At 43.8% G+C, this 20081-nt stretch overlaps 1 protein-coding gene across 2 annotated transcripts in view; it reads left to right on the forward strand.

Annotated features, from left to right (window-relative positions):
* Positions 1 to 20081, forward strand: part of GNAL (G protein subunit alpha L) — a 320857-nt gene that overhangs the window by 283581 nt on the left and 17195 nt on the right. For both annotated transcript variants that reach the window (XM_065398246.1, XM_065398247.1), the window contains exon 6: positions 11677 to 11731. In XM_065398246.1, the coding sequence (XP_065254318.1) occupies positions 11677 to 11731 (55 nt within the window). The remainder of the gene's footprint in view (positions 1 to 11676; positions 11732 to 20081) is intronic.

The raw sequence follows: 20081 nt of genomic DNA on the forward strand, positions 1-20081 counted from the left end.
AAACAGTGATAGTAGGAAATGCTGTCTGCTTATTTAGACTAAAATAGACACTGGCAGATTTTGGTGCGACAATGTTTGGTTTCAAAAGTCTCATTTGTTTGAAAGAAGAAAACTAAAACTAGAAAATTAACCTCTAGCTATTAGTGAAAAATCACCCTTGGTTAATTTTTTTAATGTTTCTAATTATTCAACTATGTAGTTGCTAACTAGTCCACTGCTCTGTTTGCACTGAACTATAATGCACTGCATTATTGAAACCAAATTATAGTTTTGTTAACTTGGACACTGTACCAATAGATTTGTGGGTTAATGATTCCTTCTTGAGGAAGGTCACTGGTACAATAATTCCATATGACATTTCTACACATAAGACGGAAGTTCAGGCTCCAAATGATGTTCTCTTTACCAGTTTAAGGCTTGATAGTGCCAAATGCTAAGCACCTCTTGCAAGTTGTTGAATGCCCTCATCTAAGTGGGATTGGGGTGCTCACTACGTTGCAGAATTAGGCTATTAGGGCCTGATCCCACTATCATTTAAATTAATGAAAAAGTCTCAGGGTCTGATTCTCATTTGCACTAAGGCCCCTTTACACCACTCTGGCATTATAAAGGTGCTTTAAAGGGGTATAAATTAAATTTGCACCCACTTTAATGCCCTTTTATCTGCCAGACCAGTGTCAAGACACCTTCATGTAAACAGAATCAGGCTCACATTGACTTCCATGAAAGCAAAATCAGGTCCTTAGAGTCACAACCGTGACTCTCGGGCCATGTCTACACGATGAGTGCTACCGTGGCACAGCTACAGCACCTTTTGAAGATTTAGTGCTCGTGGCCGCACTTCCTGCAGCGATGGAAGGGGTTTTTCCATTGCTGTGGCTCTCCAGAGTCCCCATGCTTTGATAGGTAGGTCAACAGCAGCAATAGGTAGGTCAACGGCAGCATTCTTCCATCAACCTAGCTGCATCTACAATGGGGTTTTGGTTGGCATAGCTATGGCACGCAGGAGTGTGAAAAATTTACACCGCTGAGCACCATAGCTATGCTGATCTAACTTTTAAGTATAGACTAGGTCTCACTCTTCATGTAGGTACCAGATACACTACTTCTCAGAATATTCCATAGAAACTGGGCCATGAAATGGTACAAACTTCCCCTGCAAAAGCAGATTGTTAGGGATTTTGCTGTCGTAGTTGTCAAGATTGGAGTGACATGGACAATTATGTGGATGTAGGGTTTTTAAATTCTTGTCCTTCTCTTTAAAAAAAAGTGGTCTCAATATTTAAATGTGCTGGCAAGCAGCTTTGGATTTTTGACATTTATACCGTACTTGTAAATTTGTATGCAGCACTGCCCAACACGTCTCATGTAAATCTAAATTTTTTTCCACAAGGTGTAGATATAAAAACGTTTTAAGAAGAAAGTCAGAGTAGAAAGTTAAAATTTCTTCTCTGAAGCTGTTTTCTGGAGCTCCAGAAGTTGTACAGTACAGAATGAGTGTTTCAGAGAGAGTACTTATAATTGGCTTCAGTGGAGTTAGAAGACAGCTTTAATAGCCTTGCATCAGAGATCAGTTCAGCAAAACTCCATCCTTGTAGTGATGGCGCTTGTTACATTTTGTAGAAACTAAGCAACTCACAATATCCCCCTGCCAACGGAGCAACAGCTTCTAAAATATTCTAACACAAAGAGCTTTGCTGCACTGCAGTAGTGCTTTGTAATATTGAAAGCTGCAGCTTTTATCATGGTGGCACCATGAAACACGTTCTTTAGCCTGTCAAGTTGCTCAGCACTGAAAGTTGCTAATGTAGGTCCCGATCCTGCAATGAGTTGAGCACAAGCAGCCCCACATGGGCACAGGGGTTCACTTATGAATAGCTCATTGCAGCCACAGAGCCATGATGCTTCGTGTTGCCCTGGCCCCTCTCTTTCACAGCTTCCCTGCCACTCTGTATTGGCTCCAATAGACAGACAGTTACCACAAGCCTCAATGGGACTGGCAGCATTATTCCTGCAGGATGGGGGACACCCTGTTCCCAGCTGAGGGGTACCCGTCATCCCAGACTAGGTGTGCACATTAGTGTGTAAACTAGCTGACATTCCTCTAACTTTCCCTAAACTAGTGGCTTTGGCCTGCAAAATAGTAGCTGCTAACTAGGGATGGGGGAAAGTGATTGATTTTAAAAGCTAATAAAAACAAAATGTCATTTTTTTTAAAAAGGGAAAGCAGGTGGGAATCAAATTGTTACATAACTACTCCCCACCTAACATAATTATATTGCTGTTTTAATAACTGATGCCATGGGGGATATTGCTAACTTACCCTCCAGAGGTGTCAGTGAGAAGGGGCAGAAAGGGAGTGGTGAGGGGGGATGAGGAACATTCATCGAGGGCAGGTCTACATTAGAAGCACTACATCTGCACAGTTGCACCGCTGTAGCGCATCTGGTGAAGAAGTGCGAATGGGAGAGTGCTCTCCCGTTGGCATAATTACTTCACCTCCGAGAGAGGCAGAGAACATCTCCCGCCGACATAGTGCCAGTGTGGACAGCGCTTAGGTTGTTGTAGGTTGCATTGCTCAGGGGGATGTCTTTTTCACACCCCTGAGTGACGTAAGTTCGATCGACCTTAAGCGGTAGGGTAGACCTGCCCTGTGTGTTCCTCTACTAGCCTAGTACCAGTTATTATTACTGGTATCACAGCCCAGGATAAGAAGCATGTGGGGTACGATTGTGATGCTAGTAGTGAGCATTAGATTTTATAATCCTACTGTGGTTTTAGTTATTTTAACAAGAATTAGAACCGTTAAGAGCAAATTGGGCATGGTCACTGTATTCTGCTTACAGCAGGCACAAAACTGCAGCCTTTGTGTTTCTCAGGTAATGGAAGTTACTTGGTTGCCAGGTTTCTTGCCTTACACTAACTACCTAAGGCATGGAATAATCGCTCAGCAATGCTGTGCATGTCATGACTGACTGCTTAAATACATGCAGTGGTTAAATATATCCTGTTCTAAAATGGGCAAGATTAAACGATTACTTAACAATGAGTATTTTTCAACATCTTTATTTGGAAATGTAAAGACCATTTTGTGGCACTTAGTGGTCACTCCTAATATTTGCATCTCCACAGTTAGATACACGGTGCCTCATGGTGCTGGCCATTGTCCTTGTTTCCAGCTGCTAAACTACCTTAAACGACAGCTGAGAATGCTTGAAATATTTTCCTCATATTACTTTTTCAGGTAAGTAATTGCTATAGTTGCGAAGGGATGTTGTGATTGGGGATGGGAGGGAGATGGTCTGTACGATCTGGAATAGGAGAGGAGGTGTCCAGTTAAATTCTGGTCAACATTATAAACCGTTGAGCAGGGTTGCTGTGCTCCTCCTTTACTTCCCCAAAGAGGGATGGCTGTACTTCAGTGGTGGGTGAAGTGATTCCTTTGTGTAGTCTGGTGAAATGCTTTAGAATACTTTGGGATGAAGGATGTCAGTTCCAGACATTTCCCCTTACTTTAAGTTCTGAGCCTTTGATCATCTTTGGGGGGATCTTTTCTCACCTTTGTAAATGAGTACCAGTGAGTGGTTTCAGTGTCCTTAGAGAACCCAAAGGAGCATTCTCCTTTTGGGTGGACTTCACCCACATCCCCAGGAGAAGTTCTATATGTTCTATATGTTGCTGAACCATATAGTATCCCTGTATGGGAAAGGGTTGCTCGTGGAGTGTACACAGAGAGCCCTCTGTACAAAACAACTGAGAATAAAAATAGACAGACTATGGGAGCAGAGCATTGGATGTGGGCCAAGGAAAGGGCCACTGATCCATGCTTACACAGTGCAGAAGGGAAATGGCCACTGTTGCAGCTCAGAGAATAGAATTGTTGTTCGCTGCCACCTCTCAGATGGCCTGTTTAAGTCTGCCATGCAAGTTTCCTATTTCTTCTTACACACTGGGAGAATTAATTTCACACTTTCTCTGTTCCCACTCTCCCGGAAATTAAAATCATCTTTTTACCTTTCCCATATGGGCAAAACTCCTGCCTTAAAATTATCTGGCAGGATAGTAAAAGTTTTCAGTTTGCTTATCTCATACATAGGTACCAAGATAAGCTTTCAAAAGAAAAGTGTAAGCTGCACTTGTAACATCCTGCAGAGAGAAGTTTTCCTTACTTTTCACCTCCTTCCAGCAACTTTTTGCATTCCCAAACAAGAGTGGGCTGAAGGGTGTTTCTGCTATGTAATTGATGCTTATAAATCAGATGCATCTGACAATGCCAAATGTTAATAAGACTTTTGTCCTTAGTTTGGCTTCCAAGAACATAAGTGTCAAAGTTCTTTTTGGAAGAAGCAAACTGCAGGGGTGGGACATAGAACCAAGGTCTTGATTATTTGTTCAGACATATGAAAGACACTGCAGCCAAATTTTAATTGAGTAATTACATTCTGCGTATCTAAATCCCTGTACACTTATGGTATTCTTCACTTCCTGACCTAAGCTGTTGGGCAGTGTTGCTGTATGGTGTTAAACAGTTGTTTCATTCCAACAGTGTGGATGAAGAGATCTCTGTATATCATGTATCAGTTTAAGTTTGCAAAGCACTCTAGATATGTAACATGATCTTACTGTTTTGATTTATTATCTTTTGGCCCTCTACTGAGAGTGGCTATTATTATTTCAGAATGTTCTGTATGTAGCCTTTGTATTTCACAAGGGATAGTTATGATAGTTATCAGATCTCTGCGTGTATGTCATACGGATATACCAGTATATGTATAAAGATTATGGGCCTGAATCTCCTCTCTGCTAGTATAAATCAGAAGTAACCCTACTGAAATCAATGGAATTACACTGGTGTCATTGTAATGAGAATCGGGTGCTGTATGCCCAAGTCTAAGCAACATCAGGTAATAGTTCTGTTTCTATCTTAGTTTCTGTTTTGAAAAGCTCCATCATTTTGACCTTTAGGAATGAATTTGTGTTACCACCTGGTTTAGCAGAAATTATCTTTCTCTCTCCTTTCTCCTTTTGCTCTTCACCCTTTTCCCTCCCTGTTCTCTGGGATCATGCATGTTAGGATAGCAGATGAATAAGGTTTTCAGTGTGGTTCTGTACTGTAGAGGAAGGGGATACAGACCTGAGTCTCAATTCTGCCAGAGCCGGCTAATCCCTGTGTAAATGGCAATTTTCCAGGTTTCAATCTTAGGCAGTGTCTATGTTAAGAGGGTTAATGATGATCCCCAAAGACCTCTCATTGGTTCACAAAGCAAAAACATCTGTTGGGCTAAGAAGTGGCTAGTTAGCTAAATTAGGAGGAAACGAGGCTTTTCCCAAAATTCACACTGCCATCAACAGCAAATGCTGCATAACAGATTTAGGGAGTCAAGAGAGGGCAAGTGGATGGAGAAGTTATACTGTTTGATCTTTGTGAGTGTGTGTGTGTGTGTGTGTGTGTGTGTGTGTGTTCTTTCAATTTAAAAAAACCCAAACCATTGTTATTAAATGGAACAAAGTTACTAAAAACATATCTAAAATGTTGATTGTGCTTGAATGTATTGCCTTAATGTATTTGCTTAGGTTAATGGTTTGGCCAAAAGCTGTGAGGCCTTTTTGCATAGATGGCTTAGAGTACGTTGCTGGGAAAAGGCAATTTGGCAAGTAATAAGAGGGGTTAAACTGAATGCCTAGTGATGTTTATAACAAAAAACAAAACTCTGTGTAATAGGAGTTACCCATGTTTTAGGTATTTTTCTTTATCTTCATCAAGCCTATTTCTAAATACCATCTGCCCTTTGATTTGTTGTGGGGTGGGGCCCTTGGATTAGGTTACATATGGGCCCCATTCAATAATAATATGCCACTGCTTTTAACCTCTCTGAATCTGCTTTCTTCTCTATAAAGAGGTGTTAAATAATATGTCTATACCTCACAGGAATAGTGCGAGGTTTAGTTCATTAATGGTGAAAAAGCATTATGAGATTGGTTTAACTTTTTGCCCTTTTAATTCAGCCCTACTTGCTTCAGGAGGTGGGGATTGATGGTAGATATAACCAATTTATAAAATGACAGAGACTACGCATTCTCATGTGCTAGTTAGGACTGTGCAATGCCATAGCTACCAGAGCCGAGAGAGGTTTCATCATCAAGGGATTCAAGGGATTTCTTTGTGAGGAGTTTAAGAAATCTGTTCTTCCCTTGATGCACATTGACAGTGGTGCTGGAACAATCTATATAGTGGGGGTGCTGAGAGCCATTGAACCAAACTGCAAACCCCTGTATATGATGGAAACCACTTCAAGCCAGGGGGTGCGGCAGCACCTCCAGCACCCCTAGTTCCAGCACCTATGCACATTGATGCATAACTCCCCATGCATCCCTTATGGTTGATGATTTGGTAGCAGAAATCCATACACTTTATCACCATCAGGCTGTACTATTGTAACTCACTCTCTCTGAGGTGAGACAAAAAGTTCATGAAGAAACTACAAGTAGGTACATAGCTCAGTAGCCCAATGCCTAAGTGGGATGGAATAAAGAGAACCTATCTGCAACCTACACCGCTGTTCTTAAACTCGATTCTGTGTTGCTGTTCACTACCAGGTCCAGTTCAAGGTTCTGATGCAGATCTATAAAGCCTTACAATCGGATAAGACCGGACCACTGTGGCAGCTACAACTGTCCAGTGCACTATAAATAACAAAGCACAAATACAAAATCGGGAAGGTCAGAGCCTTCTCAACAGTAATTCCAGAGCCCTGTAATGCCTTCTTATTGAAGATAGGGAGGAGTCTTACCCTTGCTATCTTCCAGTCATGTAAGACTCTTCAATAAAGTATTCCCCAAAGAGGAGAGCTGGCAAGATGCTCTGAAGTAAAAGGGTTAATGAATGAGATTAGAGAATTGCCCGTCCCTCTGGACAAATCCCACTGTTTTCCTATAGGCTATGTCCATTTGCTAGTTACCACGGTGAGAGAATGAGTCTATTACACCTGCATATCAATGGGAGAATAATAGACCATTTTAAATTGTGCACTTCTGATAAGGGCTATTAAATTAAACCCAAGCATTCTGTATTAAAATCTGGTTTCATTTACAATACATTTTGCACTTTTTTTCTGTGGAAGCTCATGCTGTTAAACTAAAATGTATGTATATTCTGTCAGTGAAGAGGTTGCAGTATGAAACTCCTGCAGTGAGGGTCTGCCCAGGTACAGAAGGGTGTGTGGTTTAGTAAATGCTGCTCTCTACAGGCTGTCTCATCTGCTCTTAAAATTCATTGTATACATTCAAAGCTTTCCAAAAGACATTTGCCTTTTTAAAAGTCCAGATTTTCTCTCCCTTTGCTAAGGTATTGTGCTCACTTGCAACCACCTTCTCAGTCTCTCATGTGTGTGTATTGAAATAGATATTTTATACTTCTAGAGTACAAAAATGAAGTACTAGAAATGTGTTTATTCCCAATAGAACTCTTAGACAATATAGTAGAAACATGAATGTGTAATTATCAATAACTATGTTTTAAATATTGTATAAATAAATGCGAAATTTAGTAACATTATCTCTGTCTCTATGAGTTATTTTCTTCTGTGGTTGCTTAAACAGTTGGAACTGTAAAACTATATTCTTTTTTAGCTACAGTAAGTGCTGCAGGCTCCGGAATGGATTAAAAACAGATGCTGTTTTACTGCCTCTGCCCAATTTGAAAGTCTGTTCATTGTTTTATTGATCCCCTTTCCTGCATGGGAAACGGCTGCAAAACCCTATTGAGGATGGACTAGAATGCTCCAAGAGCACAAGGAAATTTTTAAAACTATATATTAGCAACACTTAAGATTTTTTTGTTTGTTTTGTGTTTATCTGTTTAAATATTACGCCATCTCTGTTCATGGAAACCCATCAGCAAATCATCTATAAAGTGGATTTTTTTAATGATTAGTACATCACCAATAGAATATTTTACCAAACTCCACTTTGATTATTGGGAAACAGAGTGGAGCGCAGTGCAAGTTTGCTTGAAGGGGGAACTTGTGGGATTAAGGAAACTAGGGCATTCCCCAAACCAACACACTCTAGTCTTGTGTCTTTAAGAGAGTAGCAGGTGTAAAGGGCACGGACAGCCACACTCTGATCAAGCAGACATTTTATAATAAAGTTTTACCATCACCAGAATCTTCTCTCATAGCAGCTACCCAAGAGAACTCAGTTTCAGTTCTATAGGTAATTGAGATAGGTAATCTAATCATAAAATGTCTGCCTGTGGCATGTACACAGGATTAATTGCCCTCTGTAAGAGGGCTGAATGTGAGTCCTGCAGTTAGATGACTCTCCTCTCTCTCTTAACAAAGAGTCTCCAAAGCCTTCAGTGACCTATCAAAAGTATAAACAGTTACTGCTCTCCAGCTGCCTTACTTGGACTGATGACAGATTTGTGATCCTCCTTTAACTCTGTAGACTTCAATAAATAGAGGCAATTGGAATTATTAGTTCTCCCTTTCAGTAGCTATCACCAAAGAATATCTGAGGAAATGCTCTTTTTCAGTGGTATGAAATTCCCATTTCTAGTTTTGTAGGATCTCAGGAAAACAGACTTAAAAGTTGTCACGGGTGCAGAATTAAATACTGCTCTTCCTGGGCTTCAGAGTATTATAATTTTGAGGAATGAAGAAAACGTTTGGTTCGGTGTTGATTTCCTGTTCTAAATTGCAGCTGTTTGAAACAAGGGGTTTGGAAAGTTAGGACAAGACCTTGGAAGATGTATTAGTGGGTAGAGTGCAAGTGAATCAGTCAGAGGTACACAGTAAATGCAGTTTATTGCATCTCTTTGCAGTTTAGTCTTTCAATTCTAATAAGTCTCAAAATAAACTTGCACAAACATAGTATGGTTTTCATTTTTTATTTTATTCTTATGACTAAGAATTTCCTTTTATTTTGTTTATTTTATGATTATCCATATAGAATAATTAGCTAAATGTTTCCCCTTGATAATTCACCTGGTTAGAAAGGGTTTTTGATGTATGACTACCTACTGTTACCTAAGTATTTATTAATCCTTTTTTCAAAAAATATTTGCCTGGCCACTACAGTTGCTTAAATTGCCATGCTTTTTTAGAAGGAATAATACCTATTGATAGTTCCTATCTATGCAGTACTGAAACCTGGCACTTTTGTATTCACAGCTTGCATGATATAAAATTTAGAGATTGCTTGTCAAACTGTCAGCTGAGTTTCCTAGGAAACTTGCTAAGGATATTTATAAAACTACAGATAGACATATTAATAGAAAGAATAATGTCAGGTGATTATTTTTTTATTTCTCCAATCCATTTTAACATGCTTTAAGTCAACAATGAACTAACCCAGTTTACTTATAGAGGCTTGATGACCTTTTCATCAATCTTGCCCCCACACTTAAATTGCAGATTCTTCCATGTCAGGATATGTAAAAAATGGTGTTACAAAGTACTAGTGTACAGAAGAAACTAAATACTGTATTATGCCAATTATAGATTAAAATTATTCATAAATAAAAAATGGGTTTGTGAATTTATAAATCTAATTGGACTGTGTACAATGTTTTATAGTTTCATTACACACATGAAAGCCTACATGTTTCATTTCAATGCAAATTTATGTAAAACACTTACTGCAGGCTTGACAAAAATATTGAATGAATGTTTGTCAAGAATATGCACAAATAGAGGATTTGTCAATACTGTAGATACAAAAATACAGTAGAAATTAATTCTGTTTACTTAGCTTTACATATTATGTACGTTGTGTACGTGTACCTGTACAAAGAGAAAAAATGATTATATCATCAACTTTTACTGGTTTTCTATTGCATTTTCATTATTCAGATGTCGCTGATATAAGGATTAATAAGGGTGGAATGAATTCTCACATTTTAAGCATATCAAATCTAAATTTTGCATCTTGTATCTTTAGTATTCTATGATGTACACCTGCAAAATGTAAATTCCAACAAGAGGCAATTAATAGAAGTACTTGGGGGCACATAGAAATTAATGTTCTATGGAAAGCAATTTTAGAAAAAGAGTTCAAGTTAATGTATTTAATGTTGTAATGGAAGAGGAGCCTGTGTGTTTAGTAAGATGATGTCAGCTCCATATCTCCTCATTTCTGAAATCCATTACTTGTACAAGCAGTGCATTTATTTGGTTGTCAAAGCTATAATCTAATATTGTGGTAATTAACCAAGTAGGTAATTTATATGCAGGTTATTCAAGAATTATTTTTCTCTCTGCAAAAAATAATATTGGGTGTTTGTTTTGGGGTTTGTTTTTTTTACATTTGAGAAAACCGTACAAATGTTCAGTTATAAAAAACATAAACCATGGGAAATTTGCTAGTACTACGCTAAAAGGTTAATGTACTGTGAAGACACTGAGATTATGCCAAACTCTAGTAGTAACAAATATAGACTTATTAGATACTAATTATATGATTGTTGCTTGATAAAGTAAGATGATGATGATCACCAGACAATGCTGTATTTTTTTCAGTACAGATCACGTGTAGCTAGTTTCACTAAAGCATAAACTATACTGCTGTTATTTGTAATATTTTTAATGTACATATCATTTAAAAATAACCTCATGATCATGGAGTTCCCTAATTATTGTATCTCAGTTATCTGCAGTTATGGCAGTGGAAAACAAAAAAAATTACTGCAATTACCGTATTTTATTTATATATTTATATATGTGTATATATATACACACACACACTGTCTCTTTCATTCTCTTTACATTTGTCTTCATGGCAAAGTACTGTACAAATAGGGTTTGGAGGGGTATTTTTGCAACCAGACAGTGTGTGTGAAGCCGTCTGTTTGAGTCACTCTGAAAGTCAGGAGTTCAACATGTTTTCATATTCCCCACTGTAATTAAATAAATTCCACATGCATACCCGTAAAAATTAGAAAAATGGGGGAGAAACTTGCTAATTTAGGGAGAAATCTTGGTAATGATAACTTTATACCATGAGGTGGATTCACTGACAGAGGATGTGCACCAAAAACAATCCAGAAATTCAAGACAGATTCTAAGTCATTCAGGCAATCCCTGAAAACGAGCCATCTGGGCTCAAACAAGAAAACAAACAAACAAAAAATTCCAAAAAACCTGGGGAAGAGACCCACATTTTAATTAATCCCGGGCACATTGAATTTTTTTTTAATTTCCTTAATTATGTTATACTAACCCCTTACATTAATTATTAAAATTAATAATATTTTTAAATAGGTTTTGTTTATAAAACAAAACAAACTCCTCTTCCCACTTTTTTTAACCAAATCCTAAATTTTAGGTTTGAACAACTTGACAATGTTCTTGTTGCATAGATGCATTATCTCATATGAGGAAGTGTGGATTTAAAACAACATTTTATTTAATGCAGTTTTACAAAATTCATATTTACTTTGATCCCATTTGGCTTGTTTGTGGGTATTGCCTGACGGTAAGTATAAAGCATAATATTGCAACACGGACTGGGTAAATGGTGTGTTGCGGACAGAAAATACTTGATCAAAGTAAATTGTTAGACTTAGGCGTTAACCTTGAACCCATCTTTTTATAAGTGTTAGAATCTAAAATTGAAAAGGTAATGGAGATTGTAGAGTTCACGATTTTCTAAATGTGTGTGTGTTTTTTATTCTAGCTTTCTGGAAAGAATTGACAGCGTCAGTATGGTTGACTATACACCCACAGACCAGGTAAGTAAAACTGAAGAGGTAGTGTGTGAACTAGGGTACCTATTTTTGAAAGTTAGTAATTTCTGATGTAATATAATTTCCTTTGGGGGGAGAAACTAGAAACACATTTACATGAATTCTTTATGTAAACATTACTTTAATCTCAGCTGATTTTGATGTTTCATAGAAATATGGCAAAACACATAATTCTTGAATCCAGTGCAGTACTTCAGCCAGCACTCTAAGGAGATAGTGAAATATTCCAGTTCAAAATATGTTAAGAGTCCCTTTAGTGGAACCAGCTAGATTAATACAATCAGTGCTGTTGTTGACTCCTATGATCCATCTGTTCTTCCTCCCTACATCCCCATTCTGTCTCCCCCAAACCACAGCATTCGACACTAACTGAGAAATCCAAGCTTTCCTGGGCAGGCCTCCATATGTAAAAGAAATGTTTAATTTCTACTGTGCGGCAGTGGTGGCAAACAGGAGAGAGGTGGTGCACTGGGGACTCTGCCTTCTGCATGTGGCAGAACCAGAGCTCTGTGATAGCTACCTACACTAGAGTGTAGGAGGAAGCAACTCTGGTGGAAGCATATCTAATGAGTTTGCACTGCAGATCCACTAGGCCAGGGGTCTCAAACTCCCAGATGGCCCACGATCCTCCCCAATGTGGCCCGCGGGGCTCCAGCAGTTTTGGGGCCGGATCGCTCCCTTGGCACCACCTGTCGCGCCTGGGCACTCCCCCCGTCCAGGGGCCCCGGCAGCACAGTGGAGCTGAGCGACGTCTGCCTGCTCGCTCCAGTGGCTACCGGCCCCTCCCTGCAGCCCAGGGGCGGGGCGGGGCTGTGCTTCCGTGCGCTGCCCCCGCCCCAAGCGCCCCTGCGGACAATGGGACGCTGCGGGAGCGGTGCCTGGGGGCAGAAGCTTGCGGAGGCCCCCCGGCCCACCCCACCTTGGAGCCCCAGGTAAGTGCCACACCACCAACCCCCACCCAGAGCCTGCACCCCCTCCCCACACACTCCAGCCCCCAAACTCCCTCCCAGAGCCTGCACCCCCTTCCCACATACCCCCTCCCGCCCCCAAACTCCCTCCCAGAGCCTGCGCCCCATCCCCACACACACCCATCCCCCAAACTCCCTCCCAGAGCCTGCACCCCCTTGCACACACACCCTTCCACCGCCAAACTCCCTCCCAGAGTCTGCGCCCCATCCCCACTCCCTCCCAGAGCCTGCATCCAGTCCCCACACACACCCCAGCCCCCAAACTCCATCCCACAGCCTGCACCCAGACCTCCTCCCGGTGCCCAACCTTTCACCCCTTCTGCACCCAAACTTCCTCCCAGAGCCTGCACCCCAATCCCCTACCCCAGACCTCCTCCCCCACCCAAATTCCGTCCCAGAGCCTTAGGCAGGTAGGGGTGGAGTTTTTGGGGGGCAAAGTTTTTGGGGAGTGTGTTCTGGGCGGCATGAGTGACATTGGCCCGCTGGGAGGATTTGAGGATTGGCACTGGCCCTAAGGTAAATTGAGTTTGAGACCCCCGCACTAGGCCATAAACATGCTAGAAGGGGAAGTGTAGCGGGGTGGTTACCCTCTCCTGCCCTGAGGGGTTTAAAGGCAGCCCTGAGGGAGGGCGGTTGGAAGGGAAAAAGCTGCTAGGCTGAGTGGGGAAGTAGCCACAGGTGGGCCACGCCCCAATCAGGCCTCAGCTGGCCCTATATAAGAGGCTGGGAGCCAGGAGCTCAGAGTCTCTCTCTGTTTGTAGAGGGAGATGGGCCTGGCTGCAGGGAGCTAGAGATAGGGTACCTGAGTGGAGCTGGGCTGGGGAAAGGCAGAGGAGCCGGGGAGCTCCAGCCTGGAAAGCCCCAGGCTGCGGCCTAGCAAAAGGCAAATAGGTACTGGGGGTTGCAGAGAGCAGCCCAGGGATAGGCAAAGGCAGCAGGTTCAAACCCTCCTTGCCGATGATGAGTGGCTTATACTGCAGTCTGCCCCAGGGAGCGGGGGCTAGTTGGCGACTGGCAGTGGCCTTATTCTGAGGTGAGGTGGGGATAGTGGGTGGGGGTTCCCCGGGGAGGGGAGACCCAAAGAGAAAGGGGTTACTGCCAGGGGGCAGCCCCCCAGATAAAAGGGCACCGGGTCCTGGGAGGGACACGGGGGCTAAGGGGCAGGCGGATCACCGGCCTGCAGAGGGTGCTTTGGAGCTGGGACAAGCTAATTCCCATGGACGACCAGCAGGAGGCGCCGCAGGGGTGAGTCCAACGCCTTACAGGAAGGATTTCTATTTTTCTTCCCCTTTGCCTCCAACCAACACCTATTTCCCATAGGCCATGCCTTTTATCTAAGCTTTGTTTGTGGGACTATAAATTGGCCTGTAGTTTCATGTTGGGACACAGATGCATCATATGGATTTATTATATCATTTATACCACTGTGAAACTAGAACAAATTTGTTGCTTATTCAATTGGGACTGGGCACTTGGGGTTAAATAACGTGTATGTGCATTTAAATTTTTAAACTTTATATTTCAGGATCAGTCTTCAGAGTGACCTTCCTTCTCTATAGCTACTGAAAGTAACATTAGGCAGGCCGCTCATTTTTGTAAATTGTTTCATTATATTTTGTTATGGCACCCAGAGGCCTTCCAGCATGGGTACCAAAAATTTGCCTGTCAGTCACATACTCCTTTCCCAGATGCCTTGATGCTATGTCCATTCAGCCCTCCAGTGATGTAGGCTAAAGTATTTGTATTTTTTCATTACTTGTATTATGGTAGCACCTACAGGTCCCAACTGATTTGAGATAGGTCTTACATACACATAGTAAAAGAGTGTCCTGCTTTGGAAAGCTCGCAGTGTAAATAGGCATATATGGGGTGGGAGATAGAAAGTATTGTCTCATTTCACAGTTGGGTAACTGAGGCACAGAGAGATTAATGGACTTACCAAAGGTCATACAGGAAGTCTATGGCAGAGCAAGGAATGGAATCCAGGTCTCCTGTGGTTGAGGGCCTTAACCACAAGACTATCCAGATGCTCCAAGAGATATGCGGCAGTGCAAAGGAATTATAACTAAGGCTAAGATTTTGTCATAGTTATTTTTAGTAACAATCACGGACAGATCACGGGCAATAAATAAAAATTCATGGAAGCTGTGACCTGTCTGTGACTTTTGCTGCTGCGGCTCCGTGGTTTCCCCTGCCACTATGGTGGCTGGGAGCTGTGGGGTTCCCCCTCTGCCCACAGCAACTGGAAGCTGCAGGGTAACCATATTTCCTAAAAAGAAAACGGGACACCCCCAGCTGCTCACCTGAGGCGCCCCCCTCCCCTCTGCACGAGGTTGTTGTCCATTGCTGAAACTCTGAGGAGGGCCCCTCAGGAGTCTGTTACCTGTCGCTGGAACCTTGCAGGGGGGCCAACTATCGCTGCTGTCGCCTATTGCTGGAACCCTGCCAGGGCCCCGCTGGCTGCTAGTTCCAGAGTCCTGCAGCCCCTGGAGCTGAAGCAGAGAATGTCACCGAGGTCTCTGGAAATCCTGACTTCCATGACCTCTGTGACATAAACATAGCCTTAATTATAACTATAGTATTTGTAAACAATATTCACAAGGCAAAAATCATACAGCAGAATGAATACAAAATAGAAATGGAATATGCAAACAGGTTACTAAAGCTGTCTGAGAAGATGATGACTTTGCAGCTGGAAGGTGGTTTCAGAGCAAGTTAGCCTTCATAAGACTTAAAGACTCATTCCTAGAATCATGACCTGACTTCTGCCTCAAGCTTCCTGGTGCAACTGGGGAGAAATTGGCAAAGAGGGAGCCTCACTCTTTGGTTTCACCATCTCCTTAGGCCCATTTTTTCCTCTGAAGCCTTTCTGCACACTATGCTGTCATTCTTGATGGCTTTATTATAGCTGGAGTTGGTAGGGACTCGTATGTTTAGGTTGCCTAACGCTTGCTAGTATATATAGTAGAAAGTTATGTTCCGGGTTTTTTTTTATTTGAGCGGTTCTCACACGTCCATTGTTTGCAGAAGATCTTTGAGATTTGGGAGAAAGGCTTTCTTTGGGCAAGACAAGTGTCTTTATCCCCTAAAATTCCATTCAGGTTTTTCTGAGATAATTTATAAAAATCATCATTTCTCTTCTATTACTTGCATTCCTCAGGAAAATGTTGGCAGCTGGGCTACTGGGAAGTGTCTGATAACTAAGGCTGCGAGTCTGTCACAGAGATCACAGAAGTCACAGATTCCGTGACCTCTGTGACTTCTGCAGCGGCCGGTGCTGGCTCAGGGCCTGCCCTGAGGGGTTGGAGGGTGCGGGGAGGGTGTGCTTACCTCAGGGTCAGGGGCTCCCCAGCTCCCACTGGCATAGCCCTGAAGTTCCTAGGTGGAGGAGGGGCCAGGGGACTGAGTCCGCATGCTGCCCATGCCCGCAGGCCCCGCCCACAGTGGTTCCCAGGCAATGGGAGCTGCGCAGCCGGTGCTTGTGGCGGGAGCAGCATGCGGAGCCTCCTGGTCCCTCCGCGGCCTAGGAGCTGCAGGGACATGCAGAGCCGGGTAGGGAGCCCCTGCCAACCCCCCCCCCCAGCACCATCGGGGTCCCGGGCCACACGCTGGTGCCTGGCCACCTCCCCCAGCACCTGTGGCACTCCCGGACTGCCCCCCTCCCCCGAGCACCCGGGGCCCCCCCGCCCAAGTTTTAGTTAGGGGTATATAGTAAAAGTCATGGACAGGTCACGGGTCGTGAATTTTTGTTTACTGCCCGTGACCTGTCCATGACTTTTACTAAAAATATCCGTGACTAAAACATAGCCTTACTGATAACTACTCAGAGCACCTGTAGCGGTGGCTGTTGGAGGGTAGAGAAAGAGACCAGGTTGGGCTCCCCTCCCCAGACTCAGTACACAGCCCCAGTTGCCCATTTCCCTCCCCTCTCCAGCTTGTAGCACTCCAAGTGGGCTTGAAGCTCCCTTAACTCATAGGGTGATGGGGAGTGAGAGAGCTGGGCCAGGCTTGCTCCAACCAGTCCCTGGCCACAGCAACTCATGCCATCTTCCAAGGGCAGCACATGGTACAGGAGTTCCTCCGACTCCTAGGCGGGAAGAAGAGAAAGAGAGAGGTAGACCAGGCTTCTTCCCACCTCTGAGAAAACAGCCATCTTCTGCTGCCAGCTACTGTAGTTAATTCTGTAGTTCAAGTCATAGCAGTCTGGGCTGCAGTATTAGAAGGTTCAGGGTTCAAACCCTGATGATAAGGATAAGGTTGTACAATTCTTCTTTGAGTGCTGTCCCTGTGGGTGCTCCACTTCAGGTGACGGTGCGTCCTGGCGCCGTTGATTTAAGATTTTCGGTAGCAGTGCCTGGTTGGGCCGCACGTGCGCAGCAGCTGTCTCACGGCCGTTGGAGTCTTAGTCAGCGCGCGTGGCCTGCACCCCTCGGTTCCTTCTCAACCGTCCTCGGCTGAAGACGGAGCTCAGAACAGTGCCATGACATCTCCTCTTCCTATAGTTAAATAGATAGAAATACCTGTTAGATGTATTCCCAGTTTTAGTATAGTTAGATAGTTGCTAGTAGTAAAAAAAAAAAAAAAAAAAAAAAAAAAAAAAAAAAAATTCATTTCAGTTCTCCCCTTGTTCGTGTCTCCCTCAGGGACACAAACTTTCCTTAGAAATGCCAGGCTCCCCTGGCTTCAAGAGATGTGGCTCCTGCCACAAAGTGATGCCAAGGTCCGACGGGCACTCTCAGTGCGTGAGGTGCCTTGGTGAAGCACACATACCATTTAAGTGCACTCACTGTAACAACCTCAAGCCTGTCGTGACTGGGAACTCCATCTTATAATGATCCTTATGGAGCAGTCGCTCCAACCAAGATCTGACAAGGGTGACCAAAAGTCCACCACAACCACCGGCACCACAGCAATTCTTAACCCAAAAGGACATTACTGTGACATCCGTGCCACAATCTCCTCTCCTCGGCACCGACGGCTCACCGATTATTACTCAACCCACATCTCCCACAGCACTGTCAATGTTCACCGACAGCGAGAATGAGGAGCAGGACAAAGGAGTCTTCTCCCCACACCACTCCCCCATACTTCATAGAAAGGGAACGGGGGGCTCACTAAAAACAAAGGACTATCACATGCAACCATCTTACCCATGGTATGGACAGTCTTGGATGTGCCCTCCCATGGATTTTCCCATGCAGTGGCTGCAGTGGGATCCATGGATGGCATACAAGGCCCACTACATACGAACCTCTTCACCACCCAGGGGAGAATGATGCTCTCCACCAACGTCTCTGCAATATTGGTGGCCCCAGAAGAGACGACCAAAGAACCACAGGAGGAAACCGGCACCGAGAACTTGTCGCCCGCATATAACTTGTCCTCTTTCCCCCCAACGAGGCCATCATACTGCCTCCTCCAACGCTAGCAGACGATTTCAAGCAATTCCAGGAATTTTTTAAAAAATAGGCATTAGCCAGGACAATCCCCTAGAGGAGGTCCAGGAGAACCAGCACAAGTTGCTGAAGATACTACAGCCATCCTCTACTACAAAATTCGCCATCCCCATAAATGAGGCTATCCTAGAGCTGGCGGAGACAGTATGGCAACAGTATGGAGACACCAGTCACTGCCCCCCCAACGTGCAAAAGGGCAGACTGGAAGTATTATGTGCCTGCAAAAAGCATGGATTTTCTTTTTTCCTACCCGCAACCAAATTCTCTCGTGGTGGAAGCTGCAGCTTATAGGGACAAACAAACACAACACAGGTCAACACCCCAGGATAAAGACCACAAACGCCTGGACCTCTTGGGCCTCAAGTTATACACCTCTTCCACCTTGCAATTTCGTATTGCCACTTACAGCACTCTCCTGGCAAAATATGGTCACAATAATTATGCCAAACTCTTCAAATTTACCACTGGCCTCCCTGAGGACAAGAACACACAACTCAAGACCATACTTGTTGAAGGACAGCTGGTCTCGAGAACTGTCTTACAAGCAGCCCTGGATATGGCCGATACAGCTGCCCGTATCACTGCTGTGGCTATCGTCATGTGTAGAGCTTCCTGGCCCTCGTCCTCGGGCGTACCCAAGGAGCTGCAATTGAAGTTAGGATCTACCTTTTGATAGGGACAAACTATTCTCCGCCAAAACAGATGAAGTTCTACACACTGTGAAGGACTCACATGCGACCTTACGCACACTTGGCATATACACTCCACCTCAGAAGAGGAAAATGATACCAGCCCTACCAATGACCTAGGGATCATCCATATACCTGCCCTCAACCCAGACCATATGACTCGGGCAGACAAAGGAACAGACCACCTCGGTGCCAGCAGGCACATCCACAGCAATCAGCACCCCAACCCACTGGAAACAAACGGCAGTTTTGAAGGTTTGGTCGAGGGTTTGAATGACCTCCCTATGACACCAGCACCTATCTGCCCGTTTGGCCACAGCCTGCGACATTTTTACCTGGCGTGGGAGCACATCACTCAAGACCACTGGGTCTTAGAAATAGTACAATCGGGCTATTCCATCCCCTTTACTTCTTGCCCCACTACCCTACCTCCCTCCCTGTCCCTCTCACAAGCACCTTCTGAGACTGGAGGTAAATCGTCTCCTCCAGCTGGGTGCCATGGAACCAGTACCAACACAATACAGCGGGAAGGGGTTTTATTCACACTATTTCCTGACTCAGAAGAAAAGTGGGGGGTGGCGCCCGACACTAGACCTCAGAAAACTCAACAAATTCGCACGCTCCCAAAAATTCAAGATGGTCATCTTAGGCACAATAATCCCAGCACTGGACCAAGGGGACTGGTTTTCAGCCCTCGACCTACAAGATGCATACTTTAACTTCACTATACACCCAGCTCACAGATCATTCCTCCGATTCATGGGACACGATCATTTGCAATACAGAGTGCTCCCATTCGGACTGTCCACCACACTGAGAGTCTTCTCCAAAACCCTTGCAGTAGTTGTGGCATATCAATGCAAACAAGGGATCATAATTTTTCCATACCTGGACAATTGCCTCTTCAAAGGACGCACGTTCACAGAGACAGAAACAAGCACGCAACTCACCACCCATCTCTTCCAAAAACTGGGACTTCAACTGAACGTGCAGAAGTCAACATTAGTACCCACACAGCAGTTAGACTTCATCGGGGCACACCTTGACTCAGTTCAAGCCAGAGCTTTTCATCCCATACCAGATATCTGGCTATAAAACACCTGGTAGACAACATCTCCATATGTCCGCGAATTGAGGCGAAGACCTGCTTACAACTATTAGGACACATGGCTGCCACCACATTCGTGGTAAAGCATGCCAGACTACATATGCAGTTTCTCCA

The sequence above is a fragment of the Emys orbicularis genome, chromosome 2 (assembly GCF_028017835.1).
Source record: "Emys orbicularis isolate rEmyOrb1 chromosome 2, rEmyOrb1.hap1, whole genome shotgun sequence".
NCBI classification, from domain to species: domain Eukaryota; kingdom Metazoa; phylum Chordata; order Testudines; family Emydidae; genus Emys; species Emys orbicularis.